Source organism: Capra hircus, chromosome 5 (assembly GCF_001704415.2).
Source record: "Capra hircus breed San Clemente chromosome 5, ASM170441v1, whole genome shotgun sequence".
Taxonomy (NCBI): domain Eukaryota; kingdom Metazoa; phylum Chordata; class Mammalia; order Artiodactyla; family Bovidae; genus Capra; species Capra hircus.
In genome coordinates, this window is record NC_030812.1 from 42,616,749 (window position 1) to 42,640,044 (window position 23,296).

General features: G+C 32.0%; 1 protein-coding gene across 7 annotated transcripts in view; it reads right to left on the reverse strand.

Moving 5' to 3' along the window:
- CNOT2 (CCR4-NOT transcription complex subunit 2) overlaps nucleotides 2,659–23,296 on the reverse strand; it is a 126,301-nt gene continuing 105,663 nt past the window's right edge. For all 7 annotated transcript variants that reach the window (XM_005680177.3, XM_018047946.1, XM_005680176.1 and 4 more), the window contains 11 exons: nucleotides 23,025–23,207; nucleotides 20,708–20,787; nucleotides 18,027–18,152; nucleotides 16,134–16,258; nucleotides 15,031–15,151; nucleotides 14,778–14,934; nucleotides 13,575–13,636; nucleotides 13,436–13,485; nucleotides 11,548–11,648; nucleotides 9,685–9,829; nucleotides 2,659–3,810 (listed from right to left, as the gene is read on the reverse strand). In XM_005680177.3, coding sequence (XP_005680234.1) covers nucleotides 3,724–3,810; nucleotides 9,685–9,829; nucleotides 11,548–11,648; nucleotides 13,436–13,485; nucleotides 13,575–13,636; nucleotides 14,778–14,934; nucleotides 15,031–15,151; nucleotides 16,134–16,258; nucleotides 18,027–18,152; nucleotides 20,708–20,787; nucleotides 23,025–23,207 — 1,237 coding nt within the window. In that variant the 3' untranslated portion in view covers nucleotides 2,659–3,723. The remainder of the gene's footprint in view (nucleotides 3,811–9,684; nucleotides 9,830–11,547; nucleotides 11,649–13,435; nucleotides 13,486–13,574; nucleotides 13,637–14,777; nucleotides 14,935–15,030; nucleotides 15,152–16,133; nucleotides 16,259–18,026; nucleotides 18,153–20,707; nucleotides 20,788–23,024; nucleotides 23,208–23,296) is intronic.

Here is a 23,296-nt window from a genome sequence, read left to right on the forward strand (position 1 = left end):
AACCTTACCTCTGATGCTATGCTTAAGACAACATATTAATCCATGTAAAACACTTAAAGACTGTTGCTTGGTAGCTAGAATGCACGTCACATTTTCTCCTGCCTTCCCTAGTCATGGTAGCTCTTAAAATACATCAAACTTTCCTATCTTGTTCTGAGCACTGTACTTGTGTTAATGTAGTTGAAGATTAGATTAGCGTTTTTGGCAATAAAATAACAATTTGATCTACATATGAACAACTTTTAAGCCATGGTATATATCCCACCAGGCTTTACTCAATAGCAACCAAAGTGCAAAACCAAGTAATTTTTCTGGTGCAATGTATCCTAGTTGATGTAATTTTAAGAGATTACTGGGTTAGATTGAGATTCCGATTCTGACTTTTAATGTGTTTATTTGCTTCATCTCCTAGATCTGTCATCTATTCATGGTATGATCTAATTCATTAGTGACACTGTAGCACTAGCAGCAAAGAGACAAACTGGGCATGCCATTATGACCTATGTTTTAAAGACATTGAGATATATATGGCTCATGTCATCTTCCAGAGACTGTTTTAGAACCAGTTACCAGGTATTCCTGTATCTTCTTTGTTAACTCACAGACAAACCATGGTGAAGAGAACATTAAAGACGGACATACCCTTTCTTTACACATATACACATTTAGTTTCTCAGCAATTTTTTTGCAAGGTTGATGCTATTAAGCAAATTTAAGTTAAAATAAGTGAGTCCTCCTTTGCAGCCATGCTCAGATGCAAAAGAATGGAAGATCTATGGTTTTGGAATGAAGGATTCAGAAGGATTAGCTAGAGTGGGAAAAATTTCAAAGTTTTGAGAATTGAAAATGCCTAAAAAGGTTCTTTTAAAAATGCAATTATAGCAGAAAAGTTATTTCAAAGCCCACTGCTTTTATTTTCAAATTGGAATTATCCATTTATACCAATCAACAGGTATTTATCAAGCACCTACTGTGTCCCAAGTTCAGTGGCAAAAAGGAAAAGACCAGACAAATGGAAACTGGAAAAATTTATATACTGTGAGAATTTAAAATTTCATTTCTTAATTAAAATGCTGTATCCAGTGAAAACTATCTGTGCAGTGAAAAACCCCTAAAGGTGAAATTTATCATATTACAGTATCACCACAAGCAGCACATCTGAAACTAAACAGCTGAAAGGACTTTCTTTTGCAACTAAGTAGCTTTTGTTTCAGAAAGCCAATTATAGTATAATCACAACACTTATTTAACAAATGTACGTGTCACTAGTTATAGAGGGAAAAGTTAACAGAATTAAATCTAAGGCAACTGGAAATATTAGTTTAGGTCAACTTCTGTCCATAGGTAACCACAAATTATAAAACCAAGGAATATAACAGTGTGCTAAACAGTTTAATATAGTATTTTAAAGATTTCAGATAGAATTTTAAAACTTGGATTTGAAGTCAAGAACATGGCACTTTCTGCTATCAACAAGTTATAAAAAGTTTGTTTACATGTAAGAATTTTCTCATTTTGATGATTCAGAGTAAAAAGGAACTCAGAAAACTGGAAAAATATGCACTTAAAACTTTGCATTTAGCAGTTAAAACAAACAAGTAGAGAGCCAAACCACTTGACGAGCTATCTTGTTTTTGAGTTATTCACACAGTCCCAATCGTGATAGTGCTAACACTTGTTATGTTTATACTTGTAAGAATAAAGAGCCCCTTCCATTTTTTTCTACCCATTTCTTTTGATTATGTAGGAAAAGTTACATTTTACATAGTATATTATTATGAAAAAATGTGATCTGCTTTTAAGAAATTGATTTCTGGATTTAATTCTTATTTATGCCAAGTTAGGTATGTGTTCTGTGAAGTTTTTTTATTTGCACAAAAGTTAAATTACATAAGTATCATCTTCCTAAAGAAGAGATGCTTTGGTTTAAATCTAAAGATTATAAAATCTTGATATTTTGATGTCAGTTTTTCATATCTCAAAATATATGGAAAAAGGTAAATCTTGAGTCATTTTATATTCCTGATATACAAGTAAGTTTATATGTTTCATTTTCAAACATGATTTAGTAAATGTCAATAAATTTTCATTCTTCATAGAAAAAAAACTGCTTAAAAATGAAAATTTTAAAGAATAAAAACTCATTGCTTTAAAAAAAAATTTCCATCTCTAGTTCTACTTTCATAACTTTAATATTTATCTTTAAGTGGAAAAGAATCCATCAACTTGTACGTGAAATAACCAGGCAAGCAAACTGAAGGGAAAGATGATTCCACTCCTTTTTGGCTTAATTTGTACATTATTTCTTTAAGATATATCTCAAAGGTCTATTAAATTTCTTATACACTTCTCACAAAAGCAAAGTGTTTTGATTGAGTGTCTGGAGTGTTCAGTTTTATTTCTAATGTTATTATTCACTTAAAAAATAGTTTTCTTTGTTTAGATTTGGTTAACACTAAGAATGTCTACATTTTTAACCTGCAAATGAAATGGTATATGGTTCCATTAAATGAGCTGTCAAAACCAAAAAAAAAAAAAAAAAAAAAGACTGCATTTTAAATTGTTCAGAGATACCATTCAGTTGTAAAAGTTTTTCTTCTCTGTTTTTTCATGTTGAAGAAATAAGTTCACAATTTCAAATCAAAGTCAACACTGCAGTGAGGAGAGCTTTTCTACTTTATTACAAAGAGAAGAAGCCTTTATGTGGTCAGAAAATACAAGATTGATCTTTTTTTTCTCTTCCTATGAAACGCTGCTGTTCAAACAGCCAGAGTGAATTGTCTCAGTTCACTTCTTTAAGTCCCATCACATTCACTTGGGTATGGATGTCCTTGGCTGCTGAAAATCTGGCCCTTTAGTGCACAGGGCGACAAAGTCCCCTGACCAGCAGTTCCAGAATGTCCCATTTTCATATATTGCATCCATGCACACCTCCTAAAAATGAGGTACAGCAGGGCAAACATTTTCCAAAATAGATGTCATATATATAATATATACACATTCGTACATACATACCTTTATTCATGTGATGTCCAAAAATTTAAAAAAAATGTACACATTTATTACAAAATCGTAACAAAGACTGGACAGTGTTTTGCTCATTCTGGAAAGATGAAGCTCAGTAATAACACAACCCTGGAAACCATCCAGAGATTGTGGCAATATCTTTCTTCTAAACAGTCAGATATTCTTGCGTTAAGCTTGGCGAAACTGCCTTTCAAAAACAGAAGGGGAAGTAAAATGAAGGAAGCAGACCTTGCTCATCTTTCCAAATGAAATACGAGAAGGATCTTCACATAAAAACGCACAAACATTTGTTATTTTATTACCAATAGTGCTACAATGAACAATGCAAATTTTGTGGTCTAATTCTGTTGAGTCTTTTGTGGGTTTTCTTTTTTTACATTTTAGAAACTAAATGGTAAACTTCTGTCAGTGTACTTGCTTGTCTTTACAGACCCAAGTCTGTCTGCTGGCAAAAAAAAAAGAAAATAAATGAAAAAAAATTCAGACCCTGCTCGAACTAGAGAAAAACAAATTACAAATTTAGTTGTTGGGCAGCACATAATTAGTAAGGCAGGACCTCAAATGGTGACCCTTTGCGTAAGCCAATTGCCAGATCCTCAAGGAATTAAAACCAGGGTGCCTGAGCCACATCAGTTCTGCAGTTATGTTGAGTATTGTGCTGAGACAGCCATACCCCAAGAAAAGGGAAGTCTTTTTTTAGAAGGCTTGCTGAGCAGGGTTGTAGTTGAAGGTGGATGGCAGGTGAGGCCGTTCTTCTAATTTGTCATATTCCAGATGGAACTCCTATAAAACCAAATTTAAAAATTTAGATGATTTCCTCTCTCTCTGATCTCAGATTTTTGTCAAAATATATTTTATTTACTATATGAACAAATTAAATACCTACAAGATATGTGAATGAAGAGATATACCAACTCTTTTTTTCCCAAGTAAAATATAGCTTGAAGAAAATTAATGTGCCGTAGTTTCTATCTGATAAATACAAAAATGTAGACTTTCTGCATAAAAGTCAGAGACTAGTCACGAGCATCTATTTTATGACGCAGAAATTTTATGCTTTTTGCTCAAAAATAAAAGTTTGAAGGAAACAATTACTGTATTGCTAATAAAAAGTATTAAAAATTATAATTTAAAGTAAAGCTACCTTCAATGAAGTATAAAAGTTAAACATCTTTTTTTTTTTTTTCATGAAAAAAGTTTAGAAATAAAGGATTTCTCAATTTGTCTTATCACGTTTTTTAAAAAACAAACATTAGAGTTATTTTAAGGTCATTATCTGGGGAAAACTCACACCTCTCCAGACTTCTCACTTCACAATCCTCAAATCCTGAAAAGATGTAACTGCCACCCCAAAACTGACAGTGCTTTTGCTACAGGCACATCTGAAGATGAACTATATATAGCTCATTTTAATTAAACTTTCAAAACACTACATGAGCTTTAAAATTTAAGAATGATAAAGCAAATTCTTCATACTTCACCAAGATCAAGAAGAGTGATGCAGACTATAACTTTGTATATTAAAAAAAAGAAACACACCTTTTTAAACCAAAAGGCCAGAGGTTCTAAAATTATTAATTCTACAGCCTGAATTCAGGTAGCACAAACCATCTCAGTTAATCCCATTTAAAACATTATGAACCATTATATGTACTACACACTAAAGAAAGCCAAGTAATGTCAGTACCATGGCTTAATATATTTTACCTGTTTTATTTCAAATTAATTCATGATAGATATTTTCATTATTAAGTGAAAATTTCATTATTACAATGAAAACCTAGGTCATGAGTTCTAAAACCAAAGATTTAAAATTTTAGGATATTACAATAAGAATCATAGAAATAGCAGGTATCAGAAGCCTAGTATGTGTCAAAACTAGAGACAGAACTAATTTTGTTCTCATCTTCATAACTGAAAAGTAGTCATCATTATCTTCATATTTGCACTGGAGGAAAATGAAGCTCACAAGTAACCTGCCCAAGTCATACAATAACTGGCAGATCAAGGAGTAGGATCTAGACCTGCAGGACACTGAAGCCGATGATTTTCCTAGTGTAACACATTTTTAGCCCCCAATCCAAAACTACTTAATTACACTTCTATCTAGAAATAACGTTGAAAAAATTCAGTCCAGTGACTGTAAGGAAGGCACACTGTGATGACTTTTAAAAAGTTCACTTTAGCGTTAACTAAGACACAGAGCTTATTTGCTTATCAGTAAAACTTCAGCAAACACCAGCCATCATCATCATACTCAACACAGCCTTCCTAAAGCTTTGTGTAGGCACCTCTCCCTCTCTCGATACCCTGTCTAGGTTTTAAAAGGATTTGTTGCCTGGCTCAAGTATCTAAATTAGTGGAGAAAGTATCTTCCTGTTGTATTATTCTTTAGAAATTAAAATTGGCTAACTTTAGTTCCAAAATATGTGTAGTTATTGGGTATAAAGTGTACTTGTAGCTGACAAATCATATACTCTACTATCTGAGATATAGAAATTAAAATTTTGTTCCATTGTCCTGTCCTCATCATTGCACACTGGTGAATTACACTGTATTATCAGAATTTAAACTAGAGTAACTTCATCATATTAGAAGATCAGTCTAAACCTAGGGAGTAAATATGATAATTAAAATCTCAAAGACTTTATATATCAGAGATTCAGAAATTAAAGAGATCAAATTTGGTCTCATTTTTAAAAACTTTTTGTCTTCTATGTCTTTTTATTTTTCTTAAAAGACATAAAGACTTACAAGAGTTTTTCTTTGTTCCCTAACTTTATTGATCGTATCTTTTTTACTTGTTTATCCTACATGTACACACGTACCACACACCACACACCACACACACACTTTTGTATAATCTGTAGGGGCAAGAAGTGTATCTGTTTTGTGTATCACTCACTATCTACTGCCCAGAATACTGAGAATACTACTGAGTTGCCAGGCTCCCAGCAGGGGTATAATGAATGGCTAACGAATAAATGAACATAAATTTTTATTTGTTTTAGGAACAGAACACTTACAATTTTTAAATATTCAAAGATTAGGTATTCGAAGGTCTATGCATATAATTGCTTTAATAGAAAAAAAGATTTGTAGATGACAGTTGAATGGTTTAAAGATTAGAAAGAGTTCTAGGCACTAAAAATCACATCTATAATAGGTTATGATATGATAAAGGATCCTAAACATTAAAAATCCTACTCAGTCTTGGACCCATAAGGTAAACTCAGCCTGAAAGAATTCTAACACTTTAAGTCTTTATAGTTTGAGAAAGCTATTTTCACCTAAAAATTCTCCGTGGGTAAAATTATTTTAAAAATCTTACTCATTGAGACTGTATATAACAAAATTTTTAATTAACAGGATATTTAATAATTCCAACTTAATTACATAGGACAGATCACACAGTGTGTCAACAAAATAGATTATCTAAAAAAGAATAAGCAAATACGGTGTAAAATTTTTTTTGCGTTTTTTTTTGGTTACAGTATCAAAATTTTTATGAAAATACATTATTGAGATATAGGAAATTATTTATATAAATAATGGGGCTGTATCCTAGAACTCACAGAAAATTTTAGGGGAGAAAATATACTTCTGATTTAAGTAATTTAATCCCTTTACTTGAAGTTATAGTTCTTCAGTTCTCTGAAAATATTAAGTAATTTGCAGAAGTGAAATACAAGTATGACTGAAAACATGATTACAGTCTTGATCAGGTCAATACTTTTCAATAATACCATAACATCAAGCTATTAATTTATAATACTAATTCATACAGAAGGCTTCTTATCAGTTGATGCTATTAAATTCATGTTCTTTACCTGTGAATAATAAACCACAACCACTTTACAGATGGGGACTTTGACTTGGGACATGGCACATCAATGGATTTTCTATAGTTTGATGAAGTCTGTTAATAAATATACTATGGGATTCTTAATCCCTAATCCAATTTCTAGAAAAACAGTGAAAACATCCTTAAAAAAAAAAAAAAAAAACCAGAAGCCTTTGTGAAAAGTTTATTCTGTGAATATAACATAAAAGTTTTAAGTCCATGAATTTTTAAAATAGAATCAAAAGAGAGCTGCATATTAATTTGATAGAAACCAGTATTTCTGCTTATTTTCATCACTATGAAAATAATTTTGTTGAAGAATATCAGTGCAAGTGGCCAACAAATTACTTTAAGAAAGATTTCTCAAAAATAGTTTAATAATGATATTTCTCAAATTTTATTTTTCAACTTCACAGCTAAACATTTTAAAGGTAAAAGTTAAGGCAAATGCTCAACTTACACAGGAGAGATCAGACAAAACTGGGTAAAATTATTACTTTACATAAACATACACATATATAATTTTCTTTAAAATGACATTTACCTGAGAAATTGCTTTCGTGGGAAATTAGGGGACTTATTAATGTTCAAGTTGTTTCTGAATATTTCTCTTTCTGGAAAACTGATTTTTTTTTCCACGTAAATTGATTTCCTCACAGATTTCAAATTAAAATTCAACTAAAATTACACATCTACTGATTTAAATATCTATTTCTTTTTGCATATGTTTGGAATAATTTATGATCTTGAGCAAAATGCTTCAAATGAGTAGAACAAACTTTAGTTATTTACTATTAGAATTTTTCCCTTCTAAAGATACTCCTCCTATAGAACCAGGTTCTCTAACTATGGTGTCAAGGACCAGCATTATCATTGGCATCACTTGGGAATTTGTTAGCAAAGCAACTTCTCATGTCCCACCCATAGACCTACTTGAACCAGAAACAAAGCAGGTTGGCCCAGCAATCTGCCAGATGATAAAACAACGCCTCCAGATAATTCTGAAGCAAGCTAGAACCGCTGACCTAACAACAATCAGAATTTCTCTATCTTGGAATTATGGTAATAATCTATAATAATAACACTGATAAAAACAACAACAACAAACTACCACAACTACTCTCCCATATCAAATACCTAATGTATGCCAAGCAGTGCACTCAGTGTATATGTGTACCTGTGTAATCTCAATTAATCTACATGATAATCAGAGGTAAAAATCATTCTGATTTAAAAGATAAGGAAGAGAGAGAGAGAGAGAGAGAGAGAGAAGTCGCTCAGTCATGTCTGACTCTTTGCGAGCCCAATGGACTGTAGCCTACCAGGCTCCTCTGCCCATGAGATTTTTCAGGCAAGAATATTGGAGTGGATTTCCATTTCCTTCTCCAGGGGATCTTCCCGACCCAGGCATCAAACCCAGGTCTCCCACATTGCAGGCAGACGCTTTACCGTCTGAGCCACCAGGGAAAGGAAGCAGGTAATGGAAAGGAAACTAGTACAAAGTCAAAGTATAAACAGCATAAACAAGGAGTTAAATTCAAATCCTGATACAAGAGTTATGGTTTCCTACTTCACTATATTTATTAAAGAACAGGTTAATATACACAATGTCCTATATACTATTTGTAATTAATTATTTGTATTTAACTAAAAGGTTAGGTCATGAATCTACCTTTTAAAGTCAAGAGGTGCATATTAGAATTGTTAAAATAACTCCAGTACAGTGTAGAGCGGTATCTGGACTTGGACTGAGAAGCAATGACATTTACCATTAGAGAAATACCCCAAAATAATAATAATGAGGAAAGGTTTAACCTTTTGTATGTGTCGTCTTTTTTTTTTTAGCTCACCTTTTCAAATTTTTTTTTTTTCATGTTTTATATGAAGTCTTTCAGGGATGTAAAATTTTGTAATAATTATCTGGTAAGCATCTTATACTATCTTTAAAAAATATTTTACTCTTCAGTTTAGTAAAGCTAATTTAAAAAAAAAACACTAAAAAATCATCCAATGAAAAGAAATAGTTTTTTCTGTTTAAATTTAATAAAACCAATAAAACTAACTCTTTAGTTGTGAATCCTTAGATTCGTCAGTGGAAAGAACATTCAGAGAAATCCTGAAGTTATGAAATCAGACACTGTGAACTGTATTTTGTACTAGGTAGAGTAAGTACCTACACAAGGAACTAAACACAAATGTGTAATATGCTACAGCACTGATGAAAACTGCATGCGGGACAGTTAGAAAGGTGAGGAAAAGTGGCAAACCAAAACAATTTTCCATTGGCCTCTTCCCCCCAGTTATTTCACATACTAGTCAAAGGAACAATCATGATTAACGCATGCAATTTTCTTTCTTTATATTTACCTGCAAATAAAAACTCAACCATATTTCCTGCAATGAGTGCAAGTGTTTAAAAAGTCTACGTCTATTTATATTCTGGTTTTAGGGGGAAATCTCATATTTGCTTAAAGTAATAATAATATAAGAATACATGACCGGGATTGAAAGAGGGTATCTTTATTTTACAACTGAGCAGACACAAAAATATTTCAAATGTCACCAAGGCTTGTGAAAAATTACAAAATTTCTTACCAAGTTCAATCATTTTCCTAAACTATAGGTAAAATGAACTACTTCCAGATACTCCCAGAATTTAAAACAAGCCAAGGAGGTGGAGACAACGGACTCAGCAAATATATGGCACATTATTAGAATGTATGTACTGGTACATATAAACAGATAAAAGAGGACACTTCTTATTAAAATCTAGATTTATACATTTACACATTTGCACACGGAAAAAAATATACCTTAGCTACTTTCCTCCAGTTAAGACAGTCAAAGAAGTAATATGTTCCCCTCTCATATGTATTGGTTTTCATTGTTGGCTCCATGCCTGGTGCCCTGGTAATCCATACTCGTTCTTCTTTGTGGTATCTCCAATCACGGTTAAAACTTCAATTTTTAAGAGAAAAAGACAATTAATTTTTTCCTGTAGCTCACATCAAACATTTTCTACATCTTGTAAAACACTTTTCAGAAAATAATCAACACAACAACTATATGAATATTGATGCTTTTTTACCCTGATTTTTATTGTTATTAAATACAAACCTAGTAAAATAAATATAGGAAAAGACTTCTTAAAATTTCTCCTAAAACCACACTCTTTAATTAATACACAGATCTTTATTTAACTGGAGAAATTTTTTATGCAAACAAAATGAGATCTTAAAAGCTCTACGAGCAATGTGATAAAAACTTTGGCAGACCAAATAAAGATCCAGTGTTCCAAAAACTTCATTCCTTTTTCATTCTTAATATTCAATAGAAATTGAGATATCTATGAAAACAAACAAAAATCTCAACTATTTGTGTTATTTTGTAAGAAACTAAATGCAAAGCCTATTTAAATTAACTAAATTCACATAAAATTTGTAACTAATTTCAAATTTAAAAATATTTAGAAAATTCTTAATGAGTGTATTACTTTTATTTTTTATTCAGATCTCATTGATCCTAAATTCTCAATAGCCCAAAGGATATCCATTAATATTCACATAATAATCAATGATAGTTTACACCACCTGTAAACCAGGGAAGTAACATCCAAAGGAGGTAAATGTACCACAGAAAATGTCTCTGGTAGAACAAACCTCCATGCAAACAAATTCCTTCCTATCAATACAATGAGGAGTTATTTTAGACATATATTTTATATATGTTTATATATTTTTAAACATAAATAAGATATGAGACAGAACTGCCAGTGATGGATGAATGAATGACTGATGAATTTATTTATGTATGGATGAAATCAAAAGGAACAAGTAACAAATGCTATCTTACAAAAAATGAGGGGAAACATGGAAAAAGCCAAATTCTCAACTGAGAAATTAAAAACAATTTATTACCAACACAATGAATTTTACATTTTAAAAGTATCTGATCCAATGCCATTTATAGAAATGTTAATAATGTTAAATAAAATGTTAATAATATAAAATACTGAACTCTATAAAAAGGTCTCCCAATCATTACGTCGTAAGTTTTTGGTAACAATTCACTTTAGAGTAAACACAATTAACAGAATGTTTATTGCTAACAAACTGTTACCAACTGGACATATAAAAAAATGACACAAAATTTTTATTCTTAGAGCATAAGGTAAAAACAGAAATGCTCAGAAAAACAATATATTTAATGGACCAATTTCTTAATAGTAGTTTATTTAAGTTGGCCAATACGCTTCTGATAATAACTATGGAGTTCATTTTATCAATACCTCAAAATACACGAGAAATATGCACAGTGCCTTGCCCCTGTAATGCTCAATATATATAATAAATGATGAAATTCACTGTCATTAGCATTAAGTGGTTCCACAAGGAGAAAGATGACCCACAGTTATGAACCATATCTTATACTCAATTTATTTATAAAAATCAGATTTACCAAATGCACGAATCAAGCTGATCCTGACCTTTTACAAATTTAGAGTTATTTAAGTTTGAAAATGCTTTTTATGTATACAGCTAAAAGCAAAACAAATTTCTTGATGAATATTTCCATTCTAAAAACAAAGACAAAAACTACAGCCATTGTCATAAAAACTTTTAGAATAAACAAGATCTACTATAATACAAAAGTTTTAAAAAATACTTTGAACATACAGCTCTACTGCAGCTAAAAGTTGTAATACGTCTCCTCCGTTCATGTAATAGAGATAGAAAAGAAGGTCTTCTCCGTATCGGCCAAGTTTTATTGCAGCCAGCTGGAAAAGATACATTATTCTGAAATGTAAAATGAGCTTGAAAATCCTAACATATAACTGATTCCGCTAAAGTAAAAACGTAAAGATAAAACAGAAACTCCTCTCTGCAGCAGATAACTGCCATTACATGATTACAGAGGTAAGTTATGTAATTTTAAAGGGGAGTTTCATCATTTGAATAACTAAATTCAATGAACAATTATTTCTGATCTATCTATTTTATGTATTAACAGGAGGAAAAAGCTAAATAAAGCTTCTGAGCAAGCTCTAATGCTGTCTTACTTGAGGGTCTATTAATAATTAATGTGGCAATAATAGTGGAACACTGTGTCCAGAAATAAAGGACTTACATTCAAGTCCTAGTTTCATTACTAATATGACCATATCCAAGTTCTGTAATGTCTCTGACCTTTCAATTATAAAACGTGGTCAATGATACCAACAAGAATTACTAAAAATATAACTGAAATTAAGTGATAATGTGAATGCACTTTGTAGAGTGCCTGATACATACAAGACTTAAATATTAACTAAATTTACAACTGAGAGTGATTCACAAAATGGATATGTACTTTTAGCAAAACACAGATAAGTATAAAAATCATAATGGGATACGTTCTTTATTCTGTTTAAATGGATGACTAAAAGATGGCTACTCTATATGTCACTCCACAGAGGAGAAACAACTGCCTAACAAACTATCAAACACAAGTTTAATAGTCTCAAATTTTCACATTAAAAATAAATATTTTTTATCTCTTTATCTACACTTGTATTTAAATGTTTATTTAGTTATTGTTACACATTCTTTGAATGTCATTTTTCTCTCCTTTCATATTATCCCCATTCAAGGCAACAGTCTTCAATGTGACAAATTATCCTAAGGCATTATTTCTCAAATTGTTACAAGAAAAGGTTCTGGAACACTCAGGTAATTGGAGCAATAAATGAGTGCTACTGTCAAAGTGGCAGCAAATCACATAATCCATAAACAGAAAAAACTAGCTCTATCTCATACTTCTTGTCTTCCATCCAGTCAAGTATTAAAAGACATACTGATAAATACATGTTTCTCTTTACTTGCCTATCCACAACGTCAACATCCATTTGACTATACAAACTGCGTGGTACAGATGCAGGACCCCATTTATACATATTTATATTACACATACTTACACACATAACACAAATATATAATTTTTAACAAACTTTCACATGACCAAAATCTAGTCCCCTAAAGCAGAAGTGTTTTCTTTCTTAGAATACCAATAAAAAAATTAAAGCTGTAAACTCTTAATAGTTATCTACAACTAGAAATTTAGGTAATTAAAAATAGAAAATGAGCCAAAAAAGTCAAAGATAATAACTTTAAAATGTATTTTTTTCATTAAAACATTGTACCTGTAGTATTCATAAAGAAAAATCTTTCTTATTGATACATATATAAAATGAAAATATCAGGACGAAATTTTCAAATTTTCCATGTTACTTTGTTCCCATCAACTGTGGTTACGGTTACACTCTGTTATTAACAACTATAAAAAGATTTTACTGGTCCTAACATTGTTTTTAAAATATTTAAAAAATATAACCCAGACCTCATCAAAACACAAGATTATAAACAAAAACAGAAATTAAATTGTTACATATAACAAAATGGATATACAAAAACATACCCCTGAGACCACTGCTAATTATTTCAAAAAACTATGCTGTCAGAATTGAAAAACAGCACCTAAAAACAGATAAATTCATGCTGACTGAGTAGAATAATAAACTACACTCACCTTATCCCTAATGTGAATGTTCGTTAAGTACTCAGATGGAACATGGAAGTCTGGATAATAAAATGAAAAAAGCCTTATTAACTGATTCTCAGTTACAAATACATTTTTTAAAAGTCTAAACAAAATTAGATTATCCTACCTATGTCTTGAGGTCGACAAGGTGAAGATGCCCAGGGTGATGCAAATTTGGGGTAGAGATTTCTGAATAAGGGGAAAAAAAATCATTCTGAAGTCCAAAGTAGAAAAAGAGATTTCTAATTTTATTTTAGGAAATCAGGAAAAACAATGACTTAATACATTAAGACGTGCAACCTCAAACTTTCAATTTCTTTCCTTGGTTTGACTATGATTTACACAGCAGGAAACTGAAACAAGGTTGAAGAATATACTTCCATGTGTGCACATTTGTATATGTTACTACTTCCACTCAGAATGCTTTAAACTCATTAACACTATGTCTTCTAGTAAAATTACTTTCCCATTTTTATAGCCAGAAAAAAAGTAATTATGACAAACCAAAGTTCAAATTCAGCAAACATTTACAAAGTATCTATTATTATATACCTGGCACTAGATGCTTATACATTAGCAAGCATAACAAAGATCATCAATAACATGAAACTTACTTTCTGTTTGAGGATGGTGGATTGGGAGGGAGACAGACAAAAACAACTGAGAAATGAAAAACATCAAGTGGCATGGCAGCACAGACAATCTTACAGACAAACTGAGGTTACCAAAAATGACAAAGTCAAAGGGATGACTAGAAGTGAGCAGCTGAGGTATCATAAAGGGTAAAATTTCTGGAGGAGAGAAATTCAAAAAGCTGGGATTTCCGGGTTTGAGAAAGACTGCTGCTGATGCTGCTAAGTTGCTTCAGTCATGTCCGACTCTGTGTGACCCCACAGACGGCAGCCCACCAGGCTCCCCCATCCCTGGGATTCTCCAGGCAAGAACACTGGAGTGGGTTGCCATTTCCTTCTCCAATGCATGAAAGTGAATGAAAAGTGAAAGTGAAGTTGCTCAGTCGTGTCCGACTCTTAGTGACCCCCCATGGACTGCAGCCTACCAGGCTCCTCTGTCCATGGGATTTTCCAGGCAAGAGTACTGGAGTGGGGTGCCATTGCCTTCTACTATATATGTGTATATAGAAACTGCCAAATTATAAGAGGAATATTACTATAAAGTGAGAGTGATCCAGCAACTAACCTAAGAGGGGATGACCCAGAGTCAGCAGATACCAGCAACTATGAGTGGTAGAAGATGATACAATTCGAACATATACATTAAAAACTGTAGGGAGGTATTATACACAAATATAGAAGAAAGGAAAAAATCTTACTCGGGAGAGTTCAGATTGAGGCCTAATGTTGTTAAGTCACTTCCTAATGCAAGATGTACCATTCCTGGGTCTGTCTCTGCTGCCCTGATAAATGTTAACAGGCCAATCATTCCAAATTGGTCCGTCACCATCCCTTGGGGAATGTTAGTAACCCGACCTGGATAAGAAAAACATAGTCGTTTCTATCTTTTAGGAAAAAGGAAATAAATAAATAAATTTTATAATATCTTTGATATACTCTATAGAGTCTCACCATCAGGTAACACCTGGATCCCTTTTTTCTGCTGGTTATTATTTTGTGTCGTTGAACTTTTATCTCCAGGGAATTTGGGTCCATCTGTATTTGAAGTTGTCTTGCCAGATGTATTCAAATTCTAACATGAAAAAAAAAATTTTAATGTGATGTTAAAATCTGTTAAGTGTAAAAATTTCAAGTTCATATAGTAATACTTTTTTACTCATTTTTATTATATTTAAGTTGACAGTAAATTACTGCCTATTTTTCAAGTTCTACATGAAATTTTTTGTCTCCACAATTGTTCCATGGTATACAAATAAACCCTGTATTATATACCTTTGAGTATTTAAAGGACAAGAAATATATGGAAAATATTCTTATTTATCTCAGATCTTCAGTCACAGACCAAAAAATCCATCTCTCTATCTTAGAACTGTTTGTTACAGGATACACTTGAAGTTATATTTCTCAATACCTTTATTTAGAAGACAAACTAAACACAGTATATTACCTAAAATAGCACCAAAAAACCTCCAAGGTAAATCAGAAAATATGAATCTTTAAAATTCATATCTATTTTAATTCTTACCCAATAATCTTCTCTATCAATTATTTTAACAATATACACCTTCCATCACACACACACAAAAAAAGCACTATTTTCATTGAAATGTGGAAGAAATAAACATAATCGTTAAGTCAGAAACAGGAAGCTGAGTTGGTTGAATCAACACAGGAATAAAAATGTGTATAAAGATTCTTCAAGGAGAAAACTTACTCAAGAAAAACACAGCTCCTTAGAAGGCTATAATATCAAACTTCATGGGATCCAGCTGACAGGGACTATAATAAAAGTCTACATTAACTCTGAGAAGTTCAACAGAAATTTGCAAACCTATATGAAATAGGAGAAAAATAGGCTATCTTCTAAGTTACAAAGGTTTTCCACAGTTTTCAGAAGTTATATTACTACAGATATTCAAATTAAAAAATTTTCTAATAGTATTTAATATGTCCTTAATATAGACTATAAAACTATTAATATAAGAGAAATCTGAAGGGAAAAAACTATGTAACTCACATAGGTTAATTCTCAGATTACTACTATTATTACTTACAGATTTACTGTCATCGTTACTTGACGTTGGATCTTTATAACTGGAACCAGGTAATGCTGGAAAATCTTCATTGTGTATTGAGAAGTCCTGGGATTGCTCATTTGCTGGTTTTGTTACCATTCCAACTATATAACGAAAATAATCCAGAGAACTACAATTGATATTTATGAAATTTTGCTACAAATTATAAAAAGTTAACTTTCCTCATGATAATATACCAAAAGGAATTGTTTTTTATTATGCTATGAAAACACACTTCAAAAAATTAGTATTCTGGATAACAATGAATAAATTCTTATATAATTGATTAATAACTGAAACATACAAAATAATACAAGGGAAATAAGTGGTAATCCCATAATTCTAATCTAATGTCACACACAGATGCTGAAAAAACATAATCTGATACTGGTAACAATTATTAAAACTTTTTGTTTAAAAGCTTGCTTTAAATATTTGACTAGTTACTATAAATATCAGTTAATGGTCAAATAGCAAATGAACAGAATAAATTTTAAAGAAAATGTCAGTATTCTACTTGAAAGTGACTTACAGAGTGAGCAAATTGCAATCAATTATAAAACAACTCCATATTATTTCAGATTTTCTTGGACTCCATGTAATAGATGTAAAACATGCAAGAACTGGGAAGTAATCCTCCCACTATACTTGGCATTAGTCAGGCCCTTATTGGAGAACAATATCCAGTTTGGGGCTCCACAATTCAAGAACGATATGGAGAAACTAGAGATGGTCCAAGGAGAGCAACGGGAATGATTAAAGGGATGAAAAAATGGACCTATGAGGAAAGGTTAAAAACATTAGAGTCTGAACTGAGAATCAAGTAGCTAGGTACTCAACTTCCAGGGCAGATCATTTTTGCTTTTTTGGTGTGGAAGAAGGCTAATTAGGAAACATTTGAAAGTGAATAATAAAGTTTTCCCTTCTTCAGATATCATTATTCGTATTCATATTCTGAAAGTAACATAAACCCACGTTGGTTGAAAATGGGAAAAACAGGTATCTTAGAACTGATGAAATGACCCCTTTAAGTTTTTACTATTAGTCTTTATCACATTCTACCAAAAGGAAACAATTATGTGCAAAGGATACAAAAAAATATTGCTGTTACATAATTCCCATGTCTAGCCAAATCTCTCATTTATTAAAGATAGTGAAAAAGGGTATGAGTGGTGACCAAGAGTCTACATAAACTATATATACATGACCCATAAGCAGTTCTCAACAGGAGGCGATTTTTTGTTCCCATGAAACAAGTGTCAACATCTGCGGTTGTCACAATGGCCGGGTGCAGGGGGAAGGGGGCGGGGAGGGGGGGCGTGCACAAAGGGTGGGAGTAGGGGTGGGGGTGCTACTGGGCATTGAGTAGGCAAAGGGCAGGAATGCTGATAAACATTCTGCAATGCACAGGACAGTCTCTCATTTACAAGAAACTATCTATTCATATGTCAGTAGTGTGGAGGTTGAGAAACTGGCTTAGAAAAAATCATCAGTGTATGGTTAGTCATTATTAATTACTAGGAATGTGAGAATGTATTCTTTAAAAAAAAAGTGTGATGAACTGAACAAAGGCAAACCATAGATTATTAAGGTGTACTAAGGCAGAAATGCCAGAAGAAGATAACTTCTGAATACCAATGAAGACTTCCTTTTGGGGTTTCTATACAAATTAAGTTTTCCCATTTAACTCTGCTATCATGGTATTCTGGGAAGAAAAAGCACTTTGCATTTATCGACTCTGACAAAACTACATTCCTCTGATTAGAAAATACATAAATACATGTGTGTACACACACATGCATGCAAATATACACGTGTGTGTGTGTAACAGAAAATTTTCACTAGCCATCCATAAAAAGCTTAATTAATTACCATAAGGAGCTCTTCCAGCCAAGGGGTTTATTAATGGAGTTGGGTTACCACTTCCTTCCCTTCTGTTTCGGTCTGCTAATGCTGGAAAATCTGAAAGGTCCAATCCTGTCACATTTTCACTTCCATCTAAATAAGAAGAAACAAACTAGTTACTGCTCTACAAACATTTTAAAGAGATTATTACTAACTATAATAAAATCTGAAATGGCAGTGTATTCTTCCTAAACAACATACAGCACTGTACTTGGTATATGTAAATGTACAATAAATATTTGTGGATTGACTTCATGTGAAAGAATTTATGAACAACTCAGCAAAGCAGTATGTACCGACTACACAGTAACAATCCCAAATCCTAGAGACGTAAGACAGATAGGAAGGAGTAAGGTGATACATTATTTCCCCTGTGAAAGATGGTATTCAAGTTATAAGTTGCTGATTAGTAAGAGGGGAGACTGTTGTGATAAAACTGTTCTTTTCACTATATTCAAAAACAGAGGTTGTATCTGGAATGCTTGGGGCTTCATTTATAACACTGGTGTGATAATGACAGTGCCTCCTGCAAATGGTCTGAATCATATTTGAGGCACAAGCAATGGGAACAGAATCCCTAAGGATATTTTTGGTCTATTTGGCCTATTCCATATACAAATGTGTACACATGCGAGTATGTGAGTGTGTGTGTTTTGCAGTTGAGAGTATAAGTAGGGTGGAGAACATAGGATACATGTAGAGCTCTCATGTCTGGTGAGTGAATTGTATGAGAATATGACACAAAGCCCAGAAGTTTATATTACCTATTACACAGTAGGCGCTCAATAAATTGAATAAATAAAATATCTGTTCATTTTGAATTTTAAAATGTTTCTTTCCTTTTAAAAACTAAAATTTAATCCAACATTTCTACTTTGCCTATTTTAATCATTACTTTGATCTCAATGTATTAATTCTAATATTCTAACAATCTTATATTCTTAATTTTTGAAGAATTTATCTTCTATCTTACTGTTAGTATGCACTATAGTTTTTCTTTGTCTCATCTAGTATGTTTAACCATTTTCAATTTATCTGCCCCCTCTTTCAGTTTACTTTAATTTTTCTCTAATTTTCATAACTAGAAGGATCTCAGAGAGAAACAGCTCAAGATTACTCTGTTCACAGAAAACAGTTACATTCCAAGTCAGGTGACAATTTAAAATTATGAAGGGTAAAAGATAAAATAATTCAAATCCATTGCTTTTAAAGAAACTGCAGCTTATGAATTCTGAATTCTAAACAGGCATTATATAAAAAGGCAACAATACATAACAACAGCTTATATAGTACTTTAAAAAGTAATCTCTCTTGAATTATTTGGTTATTAATTCTAACTATAAACTTATAGTAAGCATTAACTTTTAATACACTTCTTCAGGTCCTCTACGATGGAGTTTAAAATTGGCATATATTATTTAAAAATAACTAAAAATAGTATTAACTCACAAATTTTTATTTTTAGGGTTTAAGACTTGGAAACAACTTTCCTAGTGTAAAATATACTTAGTTAAAAATGACTTCAAAAAATAATTGTAAAATTTACGGAAGTGTATAAACCATATTTCAGAAAATAAGATGGCACTGTGAGACACACTGTCACTTTACGGTTCATTTATGAGGGGAAAAAACCTCTCTAATTAAATTATGATCTGCATCCTAATTTCAGAGATATTTAAATATGAAAAAAACGTGCTTTTGAGAAACAATGGAATATGGTACTTCATATCAGAACACAAAACTTTTTTAAATGCAAAATGAAGTGTCACTTGGTCAATCCAGGCTGCTACTAAACATACAATAATGTTGAAAAATTAAAAGCCAATAGCCAGAACTATCATTTCAATTGCTAATCTCATGCTTCCACATACACCCCGTTTCACTGGTCATTCTTTCACCTTCCACTTCCTTTACTGTATTTCTCTCTCACAATCATACTCGTTTTTGCTCATATGACTATAACAACATCCTTCATTTGCTTTCTCAGGAAAGGGTCTGGAGGCAAGTGCGGAAGAAGATAAAACCTGAAGCAGAATAGTAACAAAGCCTCCTGTTCTCTTCTGTCTAAAGCCAGCTGATAAAAGAAACCAATAGACTGCAAAAATTCGTTACTGTCAAAATCATAATTGGCTTTCTATGTACATAAATTTTGAATTTTACACATAAACAGATTAAAAATTTGAGTTAAATGCAAAAATTAGTATTATTAAAACTATTAAGAAAAAATTGTAAGCGCTCCATATAGTTTTAAAGGTTTCTTCAATCTGGGTCTCTATAGCCAGAATGCCACAACGCTCAACCTAGTTTAGACCACAGTGAAAGGACTGAGGATAAGAAAAGCTCTTGAAGCAAAAAGATTCTGAGGCACAAATATAGACTAGGTTAACGTTCATGCTTTCTCCAGGTGTTAAGGAAACAAATCTGAGGTTATAACACTGCTATACCATGCCAAGTGAAAAAATATATTTAACCATCTTTTAACTACAGACTGAATTAAATCCTATTTCCTGTCAAATTCTCCCCTAAATTAAGTTCTATCATTTAAACACAAAAATTCCTTTAATTATTTTAAGACTAGTACGTTGAACTGCTTTATATTTCAAGATCTATCATATTTTTATAGGGTACTAGCTCCAGAATAAGCTTACCTGTTCCATTAAAAATGTTACTTGATAAGGAGTTATTCATTCCAAATGCCTGATTCCTGTTCATTCCAAATCCAGACATACTGGGTACATAGAAAATAATTTTAGATATACAGTAAGAACACTAACTTTCAGATGAAGAAAAACAAGTGTTTACTTTTGATCTCCTCATATAAAACAACATGTCTAAAAACAAACACTAATTTTATTTTTGAGTTGAATATTTTTATTTAAAGGTTCCCTAAAATCCTTCCATGAACAACTGAGAACCAAAACGATCAGTTAAAAAACAAAAAGCAAAGAATTTATATAAAGCTTGAGGAAAACAGATTAAGGGTGTCATTCTGTGTACTTGGCAAGTCAACTTACTGAATATACTGGAAGAAGTTAACTAAACTCAAAAACAGGTGATTTAGTTTAAGACTATTCTTGAATATTTGCTTTTCTTTCACTACTGGTAAAATGTGCTATTATTACTTTTCATAAAAGATTTTCATTCATATAGTCTGCCTTTTCCCAACTAGAATGGATAGAGTTCATGTCAGACACACCTCTGCATCTCTTTGCCCTTAGCATTCAGGAGGATACAAAAGGTACTCAATAAATGTTTAGTTGACCTGAATTAAGTGATGCTTTTCTTTAACTGAATTCAGTGTTCTAAAACACATCATTCTTATCAAGTGTATCTTTTAGTTGTTTTTTAAAAAAATCTCTCCATAGTACCCTTAATTCTAAATTAAGGTACTTGGTAATAAATAGTTATCAAAGCCTCCCTTTTCTACACAAGCCTAAAGATGGGAAAACAAACAAACAAAAAATAAGGCTGAATTTAAAGTGAGATCAGAGTAATTAAACACATCAAAAAGAACTGTTAATACAAGTTCTACCATGAAAGAATGCATTTTTAACATCAAATAGTCTGATAAAAAGACAGTTGTATTAGTGTTATGAGTAAGGTTAAATTGAAGATGACAGGGTTTTTTTTTGCCTAGATTTGGAAAACTAACTATAGCCAAAGCTAAACAATATTTTCATAAAATAATGCAGCTGGTGAAACAATACTCTAGAGAAGAGCAGAAAAGTCAACAGAAACTTTTGTTTAATACCATGTTAGAACTGCTGACGATAGAGGTACCCTCAAACATTGAATAAGCAGTAAGAGATGAAAACATTCCATAATAATACATCTTATCGATAGTACTAAGCAGGGCTTTAGAGACCCACACTTCATTGACAATATATAAGAAAATTTACAAGCAAAGTATTTACAACTAGAATGTGAAAAAATGGGAAAGCAAAAATTTAAATATACATTCAATAACATACTACAAGAATGCAGAAAGATGTGTTAAAGCCCAAGAAGTATTACATGATTAGGAAACTGTCAAGGAGATGAGTCTTGAGAACCCTTTACAGAAACGACTTTGGTAAAAATTAAAAGAGCAGCCAAAATTATAAAAGAAATGCTCATATAAGTCTTAAAGTAAGAACTGGAGGTTATGGGATGAACATTAAATTGGAAATGTGCTAATAACCTATTTTTATTCAGAATTTACAAGTACTAAATAAGAGAAAGTGAATTAAATGAGTATCATGGTAGCACCTACATCCTTTACCCACTATGCTGCCCATTAAAAAAAGATCAAACTAAAATATCACTTTCACAGTAAAGAAAGCCCTGTATTACAGATATAATGCTCATAGAAATAATCTGAACAGCTTTAAAATCCTAACAAAATATGTAACTTTTTAATATTGCTAACTTTTATTTGCACAGCAGTATAACAGTGCAAAAAAAGGAGTGAAAAGCACAAATTCTTCCTTTTGTTTTAAATCCCAGGACATGACACTATTTCAAATACTACAGATGTAGTCTTCAAAAGGTCTTTGGTCAGTAAGTCTCCAAAGAACAAAACAGAAATTCGGTTGAAAAGGAACTTAACCAAAGGATAAATGAAGCAAGGCAATAATAATATTTCCAGTGCTATTCATAAATATGGAGCTCTTACCACACAGGTGACCAGCCTCATTTAATAGAGGAAGGACATTTCAACAAAAATTTTGCTGGTTGGCAACCTAACAACAATCCTTTTCTAACAACAGCAACAAAAAGCAAACTGATTCTCAAAAGAGTTATGTCTTTAAGTTTGGGAGTTTAAACTGCTATGTGTAACAAAAAGAGAAGCTTTGGTCAAAATATATGATGAAACACACTTATGAAACAGAAGCCAAGACTCAAGAACAGAACGTTGAATATGAAAAGGCAAATTTGAAAATACCCAGAAAGAACAGTTATACACAGTATCAATAAATCTCTTACCTGTTCACAGTAAAAGGTTGTCGAGAAGGCTGCTGCTTTGGCATACATATTATGCTCGGCGAGCTTCTGTTGGGGCTACCTAACCCTGAACTGCTCATGCTATTTGTCCTGCTAGGAATTCCAATGCCCTGACCAACCTGGGAGTGGTTCATCATATTCCTAGGATTCATAGGCAAAATACCCCTGAAAAAGAAGTCCAGTATACTAAATAAGCTCTCTATAATCACTCGTTAAAATTCTCTGTAAATAATCAATTGACCTAACCGTAGAAT